At 35.3% G+C, this 19293-nt stretch overlaps 1 protein-coding gene across 1 annotated transcript in view; it reads left to right on the top strand.

The window, feature by feature from the left end:
• Positions 1-19293, top strand: part of LRRC40 (leucine rich repeat containing 40) — a 46041-nt gene that overhangs the window by 22552 nt on the left and 4196 nt on the right. The window contains exons 8-14 of the mRNA XM_055402287.2: positions 4435-4522; positions 4643-4688; positions 7219-7327; positions 11646-11753; positions 12266-12376; positions 14563-14640; positions 17236-17421. Coding sequence (XP_055258262.2) covers positions 4435-4522; positions 4643-4688; positions 7219-7327; positions 11646-11753; positions 12266-12376; positions 14563-14640; positions 17236-17421 — 726 coding nt within the window. The remainder of the gene's footprint in view (positions 1-4434; positions 4523-4642; positions 4689-7218; positions 7328-11645; positions 11754-12265; positions 12377-14562; positions 14641-17235; positions 17422-19293) is intronic.

The raw sequence follows: 19293 nt of genomic DNA, 5'->3' as shown, positions 1-19293 counted from the left end.
TTGAAATCCCTATGAAGAGTCAGTTTTCATTGGTTAAGAGATGGGAAGATTAAAAGCAAAACTAACTTGATTGTAACCTTGTAAGTTGATGATAGTGGGTTGAATGCTTTGGATAGGAGTGGGTTTATAGATGGAAATTCTAAATAAGTTCTATTAGATTAATGTAGTAATAATTATGGAGAAGGAAATGGCAACCCGCTCCAGTGTTCTTGCCTGGAGAATCCAAGGGATGGTGGAGCCTGGTGGGCTGCCGTCTATGGGGTCGCATACAGTCGGAAGCGACTTAGCAGCAGCAGTAATAATTAACTTGAAGAGGCGCACTTGCTATGTCCAGTTTACTGTGTTGACAGCTTTTTAGATTCCTCTCATGTAATAAGGCAATGGCAAGCCACTCCAGTACTCTTGCCTAGCAAATCCCGTGGATGGAGGAGCCTGGTAGGCTGCAGTCCGTGGGGTCGCTAAGGATCGGACACGACTGAGCAACTTCACTTTCACTTTCATGTAATAAGGACCTAAACTGTAGTGACAATGAAACTGGAAAGATAAGGAAAGATGTGAGAGGTGTGAATGAGTTAGATTGAGTAGTAGTTAGCAATTGATTGTGTTGGAGATGCAGAGGAAGACAATAGTGAGCAAAGACTCATAAGATCATAATATTTAGAGATGGAATTACTTTCAGTTCAGTTCAGTTCAGTTCAGTCGCTCAGTCGTGTCCGACTCTCCGCGACCCCATGAATCGCAGCACGCCAGGCCTCCCTGTCCATCACCAACTCCTGGAGTACACTCAAACTCATGTCCACAGAGTCGGTGATGCCATCCAGCCATCTCATTCTCCGTCGTCCCCTTCTCCTCTCGCCCCCAACCTTTCCCAGCATCAGAGTCTTTTCCAGTGAGTCAACTCGTCGCATGAGGTGGCCAAAGTATTGCAGTTTCAGCTTTAGCATCAGTCCCTCCAATGAACATCCAGGATTGATCTCCTTTAGAATGGACTGGTTGGATCTCCCTGCAGTATAAGGGACTCTCAAGAGTCTTCTCCAACACCACAGTTCAAAAGCATCGATTCTTCGGCGATCAGCCTTTTTCACAGTCCAACTCTCACATCCATACATGACCACTCAGACTGACTTAGGGTTGTAAACCAGTTAGGTGTCTGCAGTTTTGTGTTTGGATGTCAGAAACCTGATTTGCTATGAACAGGGAAAAGGTTAAAAGTTAAGCAAGGTAGACTTTCTTCTTGGTTTATATTTCAATAACTACTTTAAAAAGTCAGAATTGTTTTCACAATGTACATATGGCATTATGGTACATCTTGACCATCAGTTTGACTCCTTGGACAGTGACCATTCTTTTCAATCACTTCTATTTATGACATAATTAATAAGTGAACGGTTATTCCTAAAAGTACTTATAACTAATGAATGAAAGAATTGCTTGCCTCATAAATATTGACGTGTACGTTTTTCCCCATGTTAGTCACTCAGTTGTGTCTGACTCTGTAACGTTATGGACTGGTGCCCACCAGTCTCCTCTGTCCATGGCATTTTTCAGGCAAGAAATACTGGAGTGAGTTTCCATTTCCTTCTCCAGGGGATCTTCCTGGCGATGTAGGGATCGAACCCACATCGCCTGTGTCTTTTGCATTATAGGCAGATTCTTTACCATCTGAGCCACCAGGGAGTTACCTTTCTCCCCACTGTAGTTTTATTATGGCTACTAGTAACATGTAAAAACAGTAGAAAGGAAATATTTAAAACAAAAATGATGATAAATGCTACTTAAGTAATCAGTACAAATATTTCTGATATGTATATTTCTCTTTCTCCAGAGCTCTGGATATAAAGTGTGTATGTATCACAGGGCCTAGAACATAATGAAGCTAGTAAATATTTTCTTTACTTTCATCTAACCTCATACTTCCTAGACATTAAGACCATTCTTTTCATTTTGTACCCCTCCAGAATCTCCTTTAACAAAATTGATTCCTTACAATGCTACCAGAATAGTTTTTATGAAATACAAGTTATCAGCTTTTTCTTCAACTAAAAAACTGATGGTTCTCCATTGTTACAGCACTTTTTCCTAAATATGGCTATGTATTAGAAACACAAGAGAAGCTTTAAGAAGAAAAATGCAGATACCAAGACAGTAGTGAATCAAAATCTTTGGCAGTGGGACCTTAGAATTGCTTTAGTTTTGTTTTAAAAAGTTCCTGAGAGGTTTTGATAGATCTGGTTTTCTAACCAAGAATTAGGAATCACTGTCTTGCAAGATTAAAGTCCAGGATTTTTAGCGTAATAGTCAAGTACATCTCACAGTCAGACTTCATCATTCTTTCTTTTTCATCTTTCAGTCCCACAAGTATCTTATGACTACACTGAACTGTAAATATGCTGACTTTTTTTTTCTTCATTTTCTTTGCCTTGGAATGCCCTTTTCCTGCTTGACTCCCTAATGGAATTCCGTTCTTTTAGGTCCAAATCCAGGCTTTGCTACTTCCTTCTCCCTTTAGTCCTTTTTCTAATTTCTACTTCCCTAGTCTGAAAGCAGCTTTACTTGTTTAGTATGTATCTTATTTTATATATATATATATATAATAGATGATTTTTGACAACTGTATGTATTGGTGTAATTCACTGTCACAGTAATGAATGTTTCTGTTTTCCTAAAGTCTCTTCATACCCTTTGCAGTCAATCCACTTTTCATACACCCAACCCCGGCAACCACTGATGAGCTCTGTCACTGTAGTTTTCTTTAAGTATCATATGAATGAAATCACAGCATATAGTTTTTGTGCTTTCTTTCATGTAGTTTAATGCTTCTGTGATTGATTCGTGTGATTTTTGTCTCAGTAATTTATTCATTTTTATTGCCGAGTGTTATTCCGTTATACAGATATACCACAGTTTTTTCATCTCTTCAGTAGTTAGTTGATGGATGTTTGGATTGCTCTCAATTTTCTGACTGTTGTGAACATTCATATAAGTCTCTAGTTGGACATAATTTTCATTTTTCCTGAATAAATATGTTGGATTGCTTAATTGTATGGTAAATGTGTGTTTGAAAAAACTCCCACTTACCAAAGTGGCTGTGCTATTTTACATGCTCACCAGCAACATATGATAATTCCTGTATTTTGGTTAGCCACAAATGTGTCCTTTTCTTTTTTTCATCTGAAAAGTTTTTAAGGGAGAGGACCTTGATATCCCTACAACAATGCCTAGTATATTATAGATGCTTAATAAATTTTGAGATTTAATGTTTACGTATATCAACAGGTTTTATCTTGTGTACCAAAAAAAAATTGACTTTCCTTTTTGAATGAAAATCTGAAGTATATGATTGAAAATTATTCTTTATGATTTTTTCATTTAGGAATTTTTTAATTTGCTAACATTTACTTTTTAGCACTGTCTCAGTTCAGTTCAGCTGCTGTCGTGTTCACCTCTTTGTGACCCTATGGACTGCAGCATGCCAGGTCTTCCTGTCCATCACCAACTCCCAGAGTTTACTCAAACTCATGTCCATAGAGGCGGTGATGCCATCCAACCATCTCATGGTCTGTCGTCCCCTTCTCCTCCTGCCTTTAGTCTTTCCCAGCATCAGGGTCTTTTCCAATCAGTCAGTTCTTCACATCAGGTGGGCAAAGTATTGGAGTTTTAGCTTCAACATCAATTCTTCCAATGAACACTCAGGACTGATATCCTTTAGGATGGACTGGTTGGATCTCCTTGCAGTCCAAGGGACTCTCAAGAGTCTTCTCCAACACCACAGTTCAAAAGCATCAATTCTTCAGCTCTCAGCTTTCTTTATAGTCCAAATCTCACATCCATACATGACTACTGGAAAAACCATAGCTTTGACTAGACGGACCTTTGTTCGCAAATTAATGTGTCTGCTTTTTAAAATGCTGTCTAGGTTGGTCATAACTTTTCTTCCAAGGAGCAAGCGTCTTTTAATTTCATGGCTGCAATCACCATCTGCAGTGATTTTATAGCCCTGAAAAATGAAGTCTGTCACTGTTTCCATTGTTTCTCCATCTGTTTGCTGTGAAGTGATGGAACCAGATGCCATGATCTTAGTTTTCTGAATGTTGAGTTTTAAGCCAGCTTTTTCACTCTCCTCTTTCACTTTCATCAAGAGACTCCTTAGTTGTTCTTCGCTTTCTGCCATAAGAGTGGCACTGTCTACAATTTAGGAAATATTTTATAGCTCACATTCTTCTAGTAATCACAATATGACAGTATTGAAACAAATCTTATTTTTTTAAAATGTGTTTGGCATCTATCTCGAAAGGAAATATTTTAGGCCTAAATTACTTGCGTTTTCTTTGATATTATTTTATGATGTATAGCTTGTCATATGTTGTTTGTTTCATAACCAACTACTTGGTTGAATTATACTTATCCCTGATGTTTCCTTGAAATCTTTTATAGTCTGCCCTGTTCATTGGGAAGACTTCATTTGAAATTCCTGGCACTTGAAGGAAATCCTTTGAGAACCATTCGAAGAGAAATTATAAATGTAAGCATATTTAGAATTCAGCTCTTGTTTTTAAATTTGATATTGAAACATACACATGATCTATTAATATAAAACTGCAATGTATATCTGGTAAATATGTTTTTATCCCTCTCTTTTCAGAAAGGAACCCAAGAAGTCTTAAAATACCTGCGAAGCAAGATTAAAGGTACTCTTTTATTTTCTCCCATATTTTGAAAGATAACGTGAAAAATAGTGAAGTGTTAATCATATATAAATTTGCATGTAGTTTTAGTTTAAATATTTAAAGGAAATGACCCCTGGTAGATGTGGCTCTAATCTGAATCCATGAGACCATAAATATGCTGAAATTATGAAAACACTTAAATTCACAGTAATACTGTTCTGTCCTTAATCTCTGAGTTGTGTTATGGGTACCAGTTAGAAATTATAATAAAGATTCTGTCAGCACCTTATGCTTTACCTTTGTAAAAGAGCAAAACTTGACTATTACTGTATAAAATAAGGATTCTGTTGACTGGGAAGTATATTAACAGGTTTGAATAATGATGTTGAGCATAATGTGCTTATTAGCCATTTGTACACCTTTGGTGAAATATCTCAAGTTCTTTTGCCCAATTTTTAATTTTTTAATTGTTGATGTAATAATTCTTTATGTATTCTAGGTATAAGTCTTGTCAGATATGTAATTTGGAAATTTTTCTAGGCATCTGTGTGTTGTTTTTTCATTTTCTTGATAGCGTCCTTTGAAACACAAATTTTTAAAAACATTTCAATAGTCATTTTCTTTTTTTGCTAATGCTTTTTGTTTCAGATCTAAAATTTCTTTACAAAATCCTGTTTTATGAAGATTTTCTACTTTTTTTTTTCTAAGAGGTTTATACTTTTGCTCTTGCATTCATGTCTTTGATCCACTGTGAATTAATTTTTATAAATGCTATAAGGGTCCACTTTCATTCTTTTGCCTGTGATGATGCACTTTCTGTGTACCATTTGTTAAAAAGTCAGCTTTTCTCATTGAGTGGTCTTGGCATTTTTTTGTTGAATATCAGTTAACCATGAATGTAGGGTTCATTCTAGACTCACAAGTTTATTCGATTGATCTGTATTCCTATCCTGTGCCAGTACTACAGTATATTGGTTACCACTGCTTTGTAATAAATTTTGAAATTGGAAGGTGTATAAGTCCTCCTGCTTTATTCTTCTTTCAAAATAATTTGTTTTGACTATTCTGGGTTTTTTTGCAATCTCATAAACATTTTGGAATCAGCTTGTTAATTTCTACAAAAGAGTAAGTTATTCTGATAGGGATTGCATTGAATCTAGATCCATTTATGGAGTATTACCATCTTGGTTTTTTTAGTCAAAAAGGCAATAAATGTAAATGTACAGGAAAATATAGTGCAAAGTAAATCTGTTTGTCACAATAGTCCCCCTCCCCAAGAGACAATTGCCTTCCTCTTTACATTCTCTTTGATGCTGATTATTAAAAGTAGCTCTTTGGAAAGTATTGAGAATATTCTATTTTAATATATAATAATGCTCATAAAAATGTATATAGCTGGGTTTTGTTGCTGTTTTAATATTATCTCTGCAGATGTAATTTGGCAGTATATATTACATGTTCTTTGAAGTGGCATAACCAAACTGCTAGGGAACTTCTAAATAGCAAAGCATTTCACTTGAAATCAGTGTTGCCCTTGTGTCATTTATCTCTATTCGATAGTCTGTCTTTTATTATGTTACTTCTGTAAATAAAATATTTATATGGATGTATTTGTGTGGAAAAATAGTTTAATAATTATTGACTAATGAATGTCTGATGAGCTTAAGGCAAGAGAAATATACTTAGTATCATTCAACAAGTTTCATTAAATGCCTGCTGGGTTGAGGAAAGATCAGAGATACTACTAATTTTTTTTTTAATGTTCTTTTGGCAAGCCTCTGTTTTTAATGTGACTATTAGGACTATTCCATCATTTTCACATTGCTAAAAATTGTCTTATTTTATTTATGTCTAAATGTCTGAAGTCTCTTTCACCAAAAAATCACAAAGCCATTTCTTTTAATTGTGGATTATTTTTGTTTGTTTTGCTTTTTATGCCATATGATGACAGTGTTAAACATTAAACAGTCTCTAGAGGTTGGTGAAGGAGTTGATTGTATGTAAATGTGAGTAGATATGCGTGTTAGGAAATATCTATTGAAAATACAGTCTTACATTTGCTAGGAAAAATCTTAGTAAATATAAGTAATGTACCAAAAGCTTACTAGGCTATGCAAATTGCCAGATTTTAAATGATTGGGGATAATCAGCTTCATTGTGTCCTAAACTAAAAAGATAGGCAGATGCCTGTTTGGGAGACATTTTTGGAAAATAGTACTTTTCCTTTGTTAACAAATTCCTTCATTGGAAGGAATACTATTTTTGCTTGTCATTGTTTCTTCTGAGACATTGTAGTTATTCTTTATCCTTTCCTACTCCTAAATTTTCTTATGGTAAGATTTATTAAAAGATTTTGAACTTTTTATCTTTTTTCTAGTAAATAAAGATCAAACTGTATACCTAGATTTGAGTTATTGGAAATAAAGCGTATGAAAAGACATTTTCACCAATAGTATCTAAAAATCATGTGTACTATTTTTAAGTATTTTCAGGAATTTTTAAATAACTTTGTAGTATTAATATTAGTTTTATATAACTTTTCTTTTGTCAGATGATGGACCTAGCCAAAATGATTCTGTTACTGAGACTGCCATGACACTGCCAAGTGAATCTAGAGTCAATGTGCATACCATCATCACATTAAAAATGTTAGACTATAGGTATGTAATTCATTTTCTTAAATGTTGTAAAACACATAGGTAAGTTTCAGAAATAATTCTTCAGAAAAAAGGACAGTTGGTGAAGACGAATTCATCAGAGTGCATTAGTACTTAGAAAAATCAGTTCAGTTCAGTTCAGTTCAGTCGCTCAGTCGTGTCCGACTCTCCGCGACCCCATGAATCACAGCACGCCAGGCCTCCCTGTCCATCACCAACTCCCGGAGTTCACTCAAACTCATGTCCACAGAGTCGGTGATGCCATCCAGCCATCTCATTCTCCGTCGTCCCCTTCTCCTCCCGCCCCCAACCTTTCCCAGCATCAGAGTCTTTTCCAGTGAGTCAACTCGTCGCATGAGGTGGCCAAAGTATTGCAGTTTCAGCTTTAGCATCAGTCCCTCCAATGAACATCCAGGATTGATCTCCTCCAGAATGGACTGGTTGGATCTCCTTGCAGTATAAGGGACTCTCAAGAGTCTTCTCCAACACCACAGTTCAAAAGCATCGATTCTTCGGCAGTCAGCCTTCTTCACAGTCCAACTCTCACATCCATACATGACCACGGGAAAAACCATTGCCTTGACTAGACGGACCTTGGTTGGCAAAGTAATGTCTCTGCTTTTTAATATACTATCAAGGTTGGTCATAACTTTCCTTCCAAGGAGCAAGCGTCTTTTAATTTCATGGCTGCAATCAGCATCTGCAGTGATTTTGGAGCCCAAAAAAATAAAGTCTGACACTGTTTCCACTGTTTTTCCATCTATTTCCCATAAAGTGATGGGACCAGATGCCATGATCTTTGTTTTCTGAATGTTGAGCTTCAAGCCAACCTTTTCACTCTCCTCTTTCACTTTCATCAAGAGGCTTTTGAGTTCCTCTTCACTTTCTGCCATAAGGGTAGTGTCATCTGCATATCTGAGGTTATTGATATTTCTCCCGGCAGTCTTGATTCCAGCTTGTGCTTCTTCCAGCCCAGCGTTCCTCATGATGTACTCTGCATATAAGTTAAATAAGCAAGGTGACAATATACAACCTTGACGTACACCTTTTCCTATTTGGAACCAGTCTGTTGTTCCATGTCCAGTTCTAACAGTTGCTTCCTGACCTGCATACAGGTTTCTCAAGAGGCAGGTCAGGTGGTCTGGGATTCCCATCTCTTTCAGAATGTTCCACAGTTTATCGTGATCGACACAGTCAAAGGCTTTGGCATAGTCAATAAAGCAGAAATAGAAGTTTTTCTGAAACTCTCTTGCTTTCTCCATGATCCAGCGGATGTTGGCAATTTGATCTCTGGTGCCTCTGCCTTTTCTAAAACCTGCTTGAACATCTGGGAGTTCACGGTTTATATACTGCTGAAGCCTGGCTTGGAGAATTTTGAGCATGACTTTACTAGCATGTGAGATGAGTGCAATTGTGCGGTAGTTTGAGCATTCTTTGGCATTGCCTTTTTTGGGATTGGAATGAAGACTGACCTCTTCCAGTCCTGTGGCCACTGCTGAGTTTTCCAAATCTGCTGGCATATTGAGTGCAGCACTTTCACAGCATCATCTTTCAAGACTTGAAATAGCTCAACTGGAATTCCATCACCTCCACTAGCTTTGTTCGTAGTGATGCTTTCTAAGGCCCACTTGACTTCACATTCCAAGATGTCTGGCTCTAGGTCAGTGATCACGTAAAAATAGCAATTGTAAAAAAAGTGATGAGATAAAAGCATATTAAAAGTACAGTGAACTTCAGCCCATTCCTTAGGTGATTTGTGTTTATTATGCTTAAGGAGGTTGATATGTGGTTATTAATAGTAAAATTTTTATAATATTTTATAATTGTAAAAAATGAGATGCAGTATTGTTTGGTAATAAAATTTTGTGACTTGGTAACCAGCATCCGGAGAGAATTTTATATTGGAGGGAGGTCATATATTGGTAACTAAGAAGTGTAAGTATCATTTATTTAATGAATACCTCAAGCAGGCAAAGCTTGAGAGGTTGTACTCTGTTTATATCTGAATTCAAGTCAAATAATATGTTATAATAATGTGCTCTGGTGGCACATATATTAAACCTGAAATAGTTACAATGTTGGTATGTAAACCGAGGCAGAAGCCCAATGATGTTTATGTATTATGGGCGTGTGTTTGACTTTAGAAAGAAGATGCCTATGCAGAAATTGGAAGTGGTTGTCAAGTATTCATCAGTACTGTCTAAGTCAACAATGATAAAAACAGCCAGAACAGTCAGAAGTCTGTCAGTGATTAGCTCATGCTTTGGTATTGTAATGAAAATAATACATTCTCAAGTCAGATAGTGACAAGGTTTATTCAGTAATCCACAGAACCATCATCAGTTCCTGGTCTCTTTTCCTTAATGTGTAGTATCAGTGGATACTACCTCCTCAGCAGTCAGGATCCAGCCTCCATTTCATATTTGCTGTGTTTCATTCACATAGAAATCACTACTCTAAGCCTTTCCTTCTTTGACACCGAAATTCAAGATAGTACTCATCCATAGTTGTAGTTGTGTCCTTTTCATAAGCATACTATTGTAGCAATTTAGCATGTTTTATTTTACACATAATAATATGCCCATTTATTCAGTAGATATTTTTGGAACCTACTAGGTATCAAATTATATGTTAGGTTTTGTAATATACCAAGTGTTCAGACAGACTTGATTCCTGTCTTGGAATTTCTTAGCTTAGAATTCCTTTTATCTCTGGCTTCCATTCCCTCTACTCTGCATGGATATGATTTATTGAGTTTCTCTTCTATGCTGAACACTATGCTACTTTACATATGCTCTTAATCGTTTTAAGCAATCTATAAAGTAGTATTGATACTTTTTTTTTTGTGGTGGGGTTAATCATTCCCATTCTTTAAAGGCGTAGATATCACAAAAGCATAATAAAGGTAGCACTTAAGACTATACATCTTAGATTGTTTTGATTCCAAATTTATTGTAAGTTGTTTTCCTTGGAGACTTGAATTGGACAGAAGTATTCTATTTAAAGTATAAATTATTTCCCAATCATAAAGCATAAATGCCTTCAACTGAAGTTTTTAAAATAGCATAACTCTTCAAACTTTAATTTGAATAAATCAGTTCTCTGTGACTTGAGCAATTCTGATCGAAAAGGTAAAAGTGCTCCATCTGCACAGCAGAAAATGAAACCCGAAAGCAAAAGTGGAAGCATAATAACGGTGAAATTTAGGCTTTTTATCTGTCTGTATTATAGTGCTTTTCTTATACAGTTCTCCAGTATCACACATTATATGTAATATTGTTTTCTTATTCATACAGTCTTTCATTTTTGGCATTCCTCTGAAGATTCTTTTTAGTGGATGAAGTTAGGAATTAAAAATTGGAAAAGAAGAACATAAGCATAATGCCCAATTATAACATCAAATTGTTAAATTTGCAAATCTCAGAGTTCTACTATACTTTCTTACTGAAATTACATTTTATTGAAAATAAAACTGAAAATTTTAATGGAAAAGAAATGTAATGAAATTTAATGAAAAGAAAATGCGTTTAGATCTAACTTCATAGAACTGAGGTTTAAGGAAGGTAAGTTAACAAAGTGTATTAATGGAAGAGCCAGAAATAGTTTAGTCCAAGGCCATAACCCTGTGTACTTTGTCACATGCTAAGTGAGGGAGAAACTGGTTTAGGTTATGAGAAAACTAGTATAGTGTTGAACTTTTAAAAATTGATTGTTGTCTGCAGTTAACTCTGTATCCAAAGAAAGTTGACAGCTAAACTCTCTTAAGAGATTTTTAAGAAAGGAGGCGAGATAGTTTTTAAAATTAAAGATTTAGCTGTACTCTGTGGTACAGGAATCCCAATTACTGTTCCTTTATATATGACTCTTGGACATCTTAGCCTTTAAAGGTATCTGTTTTTATTCATATTGAGTTTATGTTTGTGAGTTTATGTCACACCTTTGGTGTGACACAAGGTGTTATGACACAATAGGTTGTCTGAATTCCTAACATTTTGTGAGTTGGTAGGTTTTTGTGGTATTCTTTATAGAACTTCATAATAAACTACCTTAAAAAATCTCCATATGAAATCTTTAAAGGCCTTTAAAATGAACAGCAATAATCATGTCTTTCCAGATTGCTAAGAATGATGCACTTTTTAAAAAAATTATTTGTTGGTTGTACCAGGTTTTAGTTGAGGTTCTCTGGATCTTCAGTCTTAGTTGGGGCATGAGGGATCTAGTTCCCTGACCAGGGCTCACTGCATTGGGAGCATGGAATCTTAGGCACTGGACTACCAGGGAAGTCCCAGAATGATGCATTTTTAAACCATTTTTCATTTAGTGATAAACAGACAGCTTTGATTCCTGATGAAGTGTTTGATGCGGCAAAAAGTAACATTATCACTTCGATTAACTTCAGTAAGAATCAGCTATGTGAAATTCCCAAAAGGTAAGAACTGTTCATGATGCTATTTCTATTAAGCTATGACTCATTCTCAGTTGTACTTGGCATCTTAGCTGCAATAATAATTATTTTTCATAGTTTTTTAATTAGGAAGTATATGTAAAATACTTACATTGTTAATATTTGAGGGATTTGGTAAAATTTACTTAAGTATTTTCTGAGACAGGAATTAATAGAGTAAAGTATTGCCTAGATTTTGGTGGGAAGTACAGCGAGTCCATAATTCAATATAAACTGAATGGTTTCTTAAACTTCAACATACATTTAAAGTCAAATAGAAATTCCTGGACAGATAATATTGTGGCTGTTTTAAAAAATCTATTTTTATCAGTTACACATCCAAACTGACTGTGATTTTTTTTGTGAGAAAAGTAAAAGTTACAGAAAATCTTAATTAGCAAAAATAATATAAGCTTTTTTTCTCTATGGTCAGCTTGTAGTTTTAAAGTTCTGACAGTGAATTCAAGTATTAATATTTTAAATTATTATTGTTTCAGGATTGTGGAACTGAAGGATATGGTTTCTGATGTCAATCTCAGTTTTAATAAGCTTTCCTTTATATCCTTGGAATTATGTGCACTTCAAAAATTGACTTTTTTAGATCTCAGGTATTTATTGATACTGTTGCTTCCCTTTTTAATAATAATTTGTTTTACCTGATTTTTGCCCTTTCCTTCATGTTTTCCTAAGAAACAAAATTGGTCTTTATTAATAACATTTTAGGAGAAATCTAAAAGTAAGCATTTAGGAAATATTTTAATCAGATGTCATTTGAAGTTATGTGATAAGACAGTTATTTAAAATATTAGGAAATATCGACACTTTATTAGATTCATACTTAAGCAAAATTAAAATAGCATATGGAAAGTATTTGCTTCATATTGCTTTTTTCTTTTTAACATAAAACTGTCCAAACGCTGTGCTGGCACAATAGCTAGCATGACTTTATCATAAAAAGAACCTATTTGGTTTCAAAATATATTAACCATGCAAGGCAAGATAAAGAACACTATGATTGACAGCAAAAATAAAGGAAACTATTTAAGGCTCTACAGAGGTAATAGGAAGTTTAATTTAAATACGTCCTAAGTTGAAATGACAGGATCAGAAGTGTCACAGGTTTTTGAGGGTGATAATAGGTATTTCAGGGTCAGATAGTCGTTTATTTTCTTAGGCTTTAAAACTTGATTTGTAAAGTATATTTCTGTTACCTGGGCTTCTTACTGCTCATGTATGTTGTTACTAGGTGTGGTTTTAGTTTATTAAAATATGACTGCTCTTGCTCCACTCACACAATAGTTAAATGACAATAAGCTAATTATATCTGTTTGAAGATTTAGTCTTCATACAGAGACAAAATTTTTTTCCTTATGCAGTTAAAACAAGTATATTAGCCTATATGCTCTTGAGAAATGTGGAATTATTTCTATTTTCCATGGACAATTACACTGGCAAAACAGTTTAAAATCACATTTTAGTTCAGTATGAAATGGAACAGTGAGGATGAATCCCGGCTCCAGTGCTGCTGACTTTATTTCTTTTCATCCCATCCTTGTGTGTGTGTGTGTCTATCTGTGCGTGTGCCTCTGTCTATAAGTGTATACCTGGAAATTTCTAATTAAGTGACTAAAATATGCTTTTATGTTTGATATCAGTATGTATAAGACGCTAGGAGAAGATATAGACCATCAGTTGGTATTCAACACGGATTACTAAAGACAGTAATGGAGAAAAATACAGAGAAAAGAGAAAAGGACATATGTTGAGTTGTAGGAAGTATGGCATATTAATATATTAGGCTTCACTTCTGAATGGAAAGATATAGGTTAGAGAAAATTACTCAGTGTGATAGGTAACCATCTAGTTGGAGATAATTTTCTCACAAATGTTTTCTATTATTAGTAGTTTGGGGGCTTCTCTCTGGTGGTTCAGTGGTAAAGAATCCACCTGTGGATTCGATGGATGCAGGAGATGTGCATTCAGTCTCTGGGTTGGGAAGATCCCCTGGAGAAAGAAATGGTAACCCACTCTAGTATTCTTGCTTGGAAAATCCCATGGACAGAGAAGCCTGATGAGCTACAGTCCATGGGGTCACAAAAAGAGTTGGACATGACTTAGCAACCAAACAGCAATGACAGTAGTAGTTGTATGGCCTCTAGAATACTTCTACCTTCTTGTTAACCTTCTAAATTTTTTCCCAGATCATTTCAGTGGTAAATGATATTCCCTTTACTTCTGTATTTTATTGTAAAATCTTGAAAAGTTACACATTGTGCAAATTAAAATTCTAAACTAAAAGTAGAAATGGTCTTCCTTAATAATTATATAGTAGAAAACTCTAAGTTTCTAAATATACAGAATCTCTTTGCATTTCTGTTTCATCTTTTTCATGGAAATTTTTCAGTTATTCTATATATGAAATATTTGTATTAAATACTTAGAATACTTGTGATGTCAAATAATATAGTATTTATAGGCATGACCTAAAAGGCTCTGACTGGAAAGTATTGCTGATTGCAATTTGAAGTAGATAAGGGATTAGTTTACAGTGTTTACTCTGTTAAATCTATTATTGAAGAGTTGTTTGCGTTACTGGTTGGTTGCACTTTGGTATTATAATTAGGCCCATTGATCAAATACTTAAAGCTGCTGATTCAGAATTCTCAGGACACAGTCTTAATGAAATCAAGAATTGACAAACTGAGCTATGTAAATTTTTGTCCTATCAATACTTTAATTATAAAGTTGGACAAATTTTCAAATTTTGGAAATCATCTTTTTCTCTCTGATTTAGGAATAATTTTTTAAATTCTTTGCCTGAAGAAATGGAATCATTGACAAGGCTACAGACAATCAACCTTTCCTTTAATAGGTAAGAAACATCTTACTCACAGTTATTCTGTAGAGAATTTGTAGATCTTACTGGAGAATACTAGAGATTACTAGAGAATAAAGAGACAAACAAAAAGGCTGTATGTTTTTTATTTGTTTAAATATCTAGGTTTATTGTCACTTGGTTCCACTTAGAGTTAAAAGTGATGTTGCCTTTTTAGAATTTTCACAACTGATATCCACATTTTTTTGTTCTTTTTAACTATTTTAAGAAACCTGTAGCCTAGTAGGAAGACAAATATGCAAATAAATAGTTCTTATTGCTATAGAGGAAGCACAGTGCATACATAGGTATTTCCAGAGATTACTTGAAGTTAGAGAAGGTAGCTTTGAAACTGAGGCTTGGAACACACAGGGACATGGCATCCTATGTAGAGCAAGTAGCATGTATTAATGCCCAAGGATGTGAGAAAATGATGTGTTTGGGACCCTTCAAGAAGTTTAATATGGCTCAGACCAAAAAGTGAGTTAGCAGAAGAGTAGAAGTAACAAATGATATTGGGTGTGTAAGCAGTAGCCAGCCCTTTCAGAGCTTTTTATGCTAGTGAAATTTAGATTGTATCTTGTAAACACTAAGATACTATAATAATTAGTGAAAGTGAAAGTTGCTAAATTGTGTCCGACTCTGGGACCCCACGGATTATATAGTCCATGGAATTCTCCAGGCCAGAATACTGGTGTGGGTAGCCTTTCCCTTCTCCAGGGGATCTTCCCAACCCAGGGATTGAACCCAGGTCCCCCACATTGCAAGTGGATTCTTTACCAGTTGAGCCACAAGGGAAGCCCAGTGTAATAATCAAGAATAACTAATTTTTATTGGGAACTTATTTATTAATATTTATTGTCTGCTGACACTGAACTAAGTACTTTACATGTATTACCTCATTTAATCTTCACAAAAGCCCAGCACAGTAGCGTCTATTACTATGTCCATTTAGAAATCGAGGAATGTAGAGCTGGGATTTGAGCCCGGGTGGTTTAACTCCAGAAGTTGGGCTCTTAACAACTATTTCATATTGTTTCATATGATGAAAGTTGATTCTGGTAACAATTTAATATAAATAGTAGTGGCTAACATTTATATTACAGATACTGTCCCATGACCTTCGTATACATTCATTTAATCCTTGTAACAAGTATATAATTTTAGTACTATTATTCATCCTCATTTACAGATAAGAAATCTAAGGTACAGTGATGTTAAAATACTGCCTGTTAATTTTTTTTCTATCTACTCAATTATTTGTGTTTTCTTGAGTATAGATTATACCTTTGCTGTCATTGTTTAAAAATATAAGCACTTCTCAGATTCTTTTAATTTTTATTTGTGAATTGAACTATCAGTTCTCTATTGATATGAACTATCAGTTCTCTGTTGTCTGTTGAGCTATCAGGGCCTTCCCTGGTAGCTCAGATGTTAAGAATCTGACTGCAATGCAGGAGACCCAGGTTCAGTTCCTCGGTTGGGAAGATCCCCTCGAGAAGGAAATGGCAACCCATTCCATTATTCTTGCTTGGAAAATCCCATGCATAGTGGAGGTTGGAGGGCTACAGTCCACAGAGTCAGACTCGACTGAAGTGACTAAGCATGTACTCACACATTGAGCTATCAGTTGCATTGTTAATTAATGTCTTTGGGGGGCTGGCAAAATCTAATCTTAACTTCTTTGTTAACTGGTTATCTGCATCATTTTTAATTGGTTTGGTTTGTGGGAGAAGTTGGAGGGACTACTCAAGATTATTTGGTCCATCTGTACTTCTGGTTATTGACTCTTCCGTCCCTCTGTAACTTCAGAGCTTCCTTAATGAGTTTACCCTTCATTGTAGTTCAGTTTTTTTTAACATCAAGGCAGTAAAGGAAGGGCAGTATGGGGAAGTGCAAAGGCCACCACTATACAGCTCTCCTTCACCAGATCATTCTCTTTTCCGGTTGAGGCAGCAGTTTGCCTCACGTTAAAACCAAGGTAGTTTCTTTTCCTCCCACCCAGAGATCCTGAAGGATTTTGTGTTACTGAGAATTGCTCTGAGAGCCATCAACTTTCCCATCTCTCTTGTGGCATCTTCAGGGTTACTTTGGATAAGAAGCCAGCAACCTAGAGTTGTTTTATAATGTTTTCAAAAACCAAAATGAATGTATTTTGATGCGTAAGTCAAAGCAAAGTATAAATCTCTTTTACTTTAAATATTGGCAGTAATTCTGTTTCATAGGAAATAAAAGTAAACTAAGGAAGAATACCTACATGGAGACATTTTATAAAGAGCACTTCAGGAAGATTTCCTTGTCTTCTGAATGAGAACAGAAAAACATGGGGGAATTTACTCCAAACTTTTGTTTGACTTTTTTTGTATAGTAAAAGGAAACTGCTACAAGTCTGTCCACTTAACATATATTTCAGGGTTTCCAAAGCTTATCCATTTTTAAGAATTTTCTGAAAAATTTAAGTGCAGAACTTATACCAAATAAAAAAAAAAAAGCCCTTACATTAAGAAAGCTTTATGTCATGAGATCAATTATCCATCATCTAGGGGATAATTTTGCCTCTGATTCCTGTTTGTTCTGTTCATATTATAATAGGTTCAAAATTCTACCTGAAGTTCTGTATCGAATTCCTACACTTGAAACAATTTTGATTAGTAATAATCAGGTTGGATCTTTGGACCCTCAGAAAATGAAGACAATGGAAAATCTGATCACATTGGACCTTCAAAATAATGACCTCCTACAGATTCCACCAGAGCTTGGTAACTGTGTGAACTTAAGGTAAATGCACTGTTCTGCTAAGTTTTTTCATTTTTTCAGTTGTGGAAGTATTTTTGTTTCTTTTTGTTTGTTTGTTTTTTGAGGTACTCTTGCAGGCAAGTTGAAATAAAAAATGTAATGTCCTGTTAAAAATAACAGGTAACAAAACTCAGAATCCCAATTCTGTTTTCCAGATTTTACCAAATGTGTTATTCAGTTTTGTTTATATAGCATGATATATATGTAAATATAGTACACATATATCATACATGTTGATTGTTTTTAGTGATACTTTTCTCATCCCTCTGTATGTCTATAACCTGAAACTACTGCATAAAAACATCAGGGAAATATCAACTTCTTAGCTGTGCAGATAGGGATTTTTAAAATCTGATTATACACTACTACCACTTGTTTCAAGCCCTGCATGGTCTTTCTTACTGTGTTTGCTATTACCTCAGCCTCAAGTGCCTTTACCCTGCTTCTGTCAGTAATCAGCCTAATTATCACCTTTGAAAACCTTTCCAAAACTCCAGGCAGAGTTAGTCCCTCCTTAGATTTCCCATCCTGCTTTGTTAGGACTCATTTATACCATTTCTTTGCCCTCTTTGCACAAGAGTTATCCCAGTGCCGAAAAAGTGGTAAGCACCTAATGAGTACTTGTTAAATGAATATAAAGGGAATTTGAGACATGAACAGCAAGCCTAGTAGTTAAATGGAATGTGTCAGAAAAATTTAATTATTGAAAACTGCATGTAATGGTTCAACATATTTTACTTTACTAGGGCAGCACTGATATCTTTGGTATCTCAATTACTGAATTATAGAAGGCAAGTGAGTTGATTCTTGTTATGTTCCATAAGTGTATTCTGTGAAAACCAACTTAGCAAATACTGAACCATTACTCCCTAGGGGAAGCACAGTTAGGCTCTTTCAAGCTCCTGGTCACATTTTCATCAACCAATCAACACATAATCTTGTGTTATGTGTGTTTCTGTATTAAGATGCCTTATTTAATATTGTTGATTCATTCTTATTGAACTATGGCCAAACAGTGCTATTATTTATGCCTGAATGAAGCTTATCTAATGTGTGTATTTCTCTGTAAGATACATGACATCCTTCGTGTGATTAGAAAAACTAGAAATATGTCAGCATTATGCTTACAGGCTGTATTAAACAGCAAAATCACCAAGAAAAAGTACAATGATACCAAAAAAGTCACACTATATAGACTATGGAAGGAACACTTGTTTATGGTATGAGAGCTGAAACAAGACAGAGTGTCACCTTTTTTGACCCCAGTGTCAAGTGACTCAAATTTTTTGCTGCTCTGTGCATGTCCAAAATGATCTTCAAAGTGCCACATGTATTGATTTGGAGGTGACTAACTTGGACTCCTAGGAGATCCAACCAGTCCATTCTAGAGGAGATCAATCCTGGGTGTTCACTGGAAGGACTGATGCTAAAGCTGAAACTCCAATACTTTGGCCACCTCATGCGACGAGTTGACTCACTGGAAAAGACTCTGATGCTGGGAGGAATTGGGGGCAGGAGGAGACAGGGACGACAAAGAGTGAGATGGCTGGATGGCATCACCGACTCGATGGACATGAGCTTGAGTGGACTCTGGGAGTTGGTGATGGACAGGGAGGCCTAGCGTGCTGATTCATGGGGTCACAAAGAGTCGGACACGACTGAGCGACTGAACTGAACTGAGTAAATTTTAGTGAGCAGGCAAATTAACAAATTTGGAGTCTGTGAGTAATCAAGATTGACTATAATTAACTTTTTTTTCTATAAATTAAGAAAATCAGTCTTTAAAAGAATTCCCATGGCACACAGATATATTTGAAGATATAATTTAGATCTACTGTATATGTTGTGAATCCT

Source organism: Moschus berezovskii, chromosome 4 (genome assembly GCF_049115385.1).
Source record: "Moschus berezovskii isolate FMDL1 chromosome 4, NW_MosBer_1.0, whole genome shotgun sequence".
NCBI classification, from domain to species: Eukaryota; Metazoa; Chordata; class Mammalia; order Artiodactyla; family Moschidae; genus Moschus; species Moschus berezovskii.
This window is presented reverse-complemented; position numbering and strand designations above follow the sequence as displayed.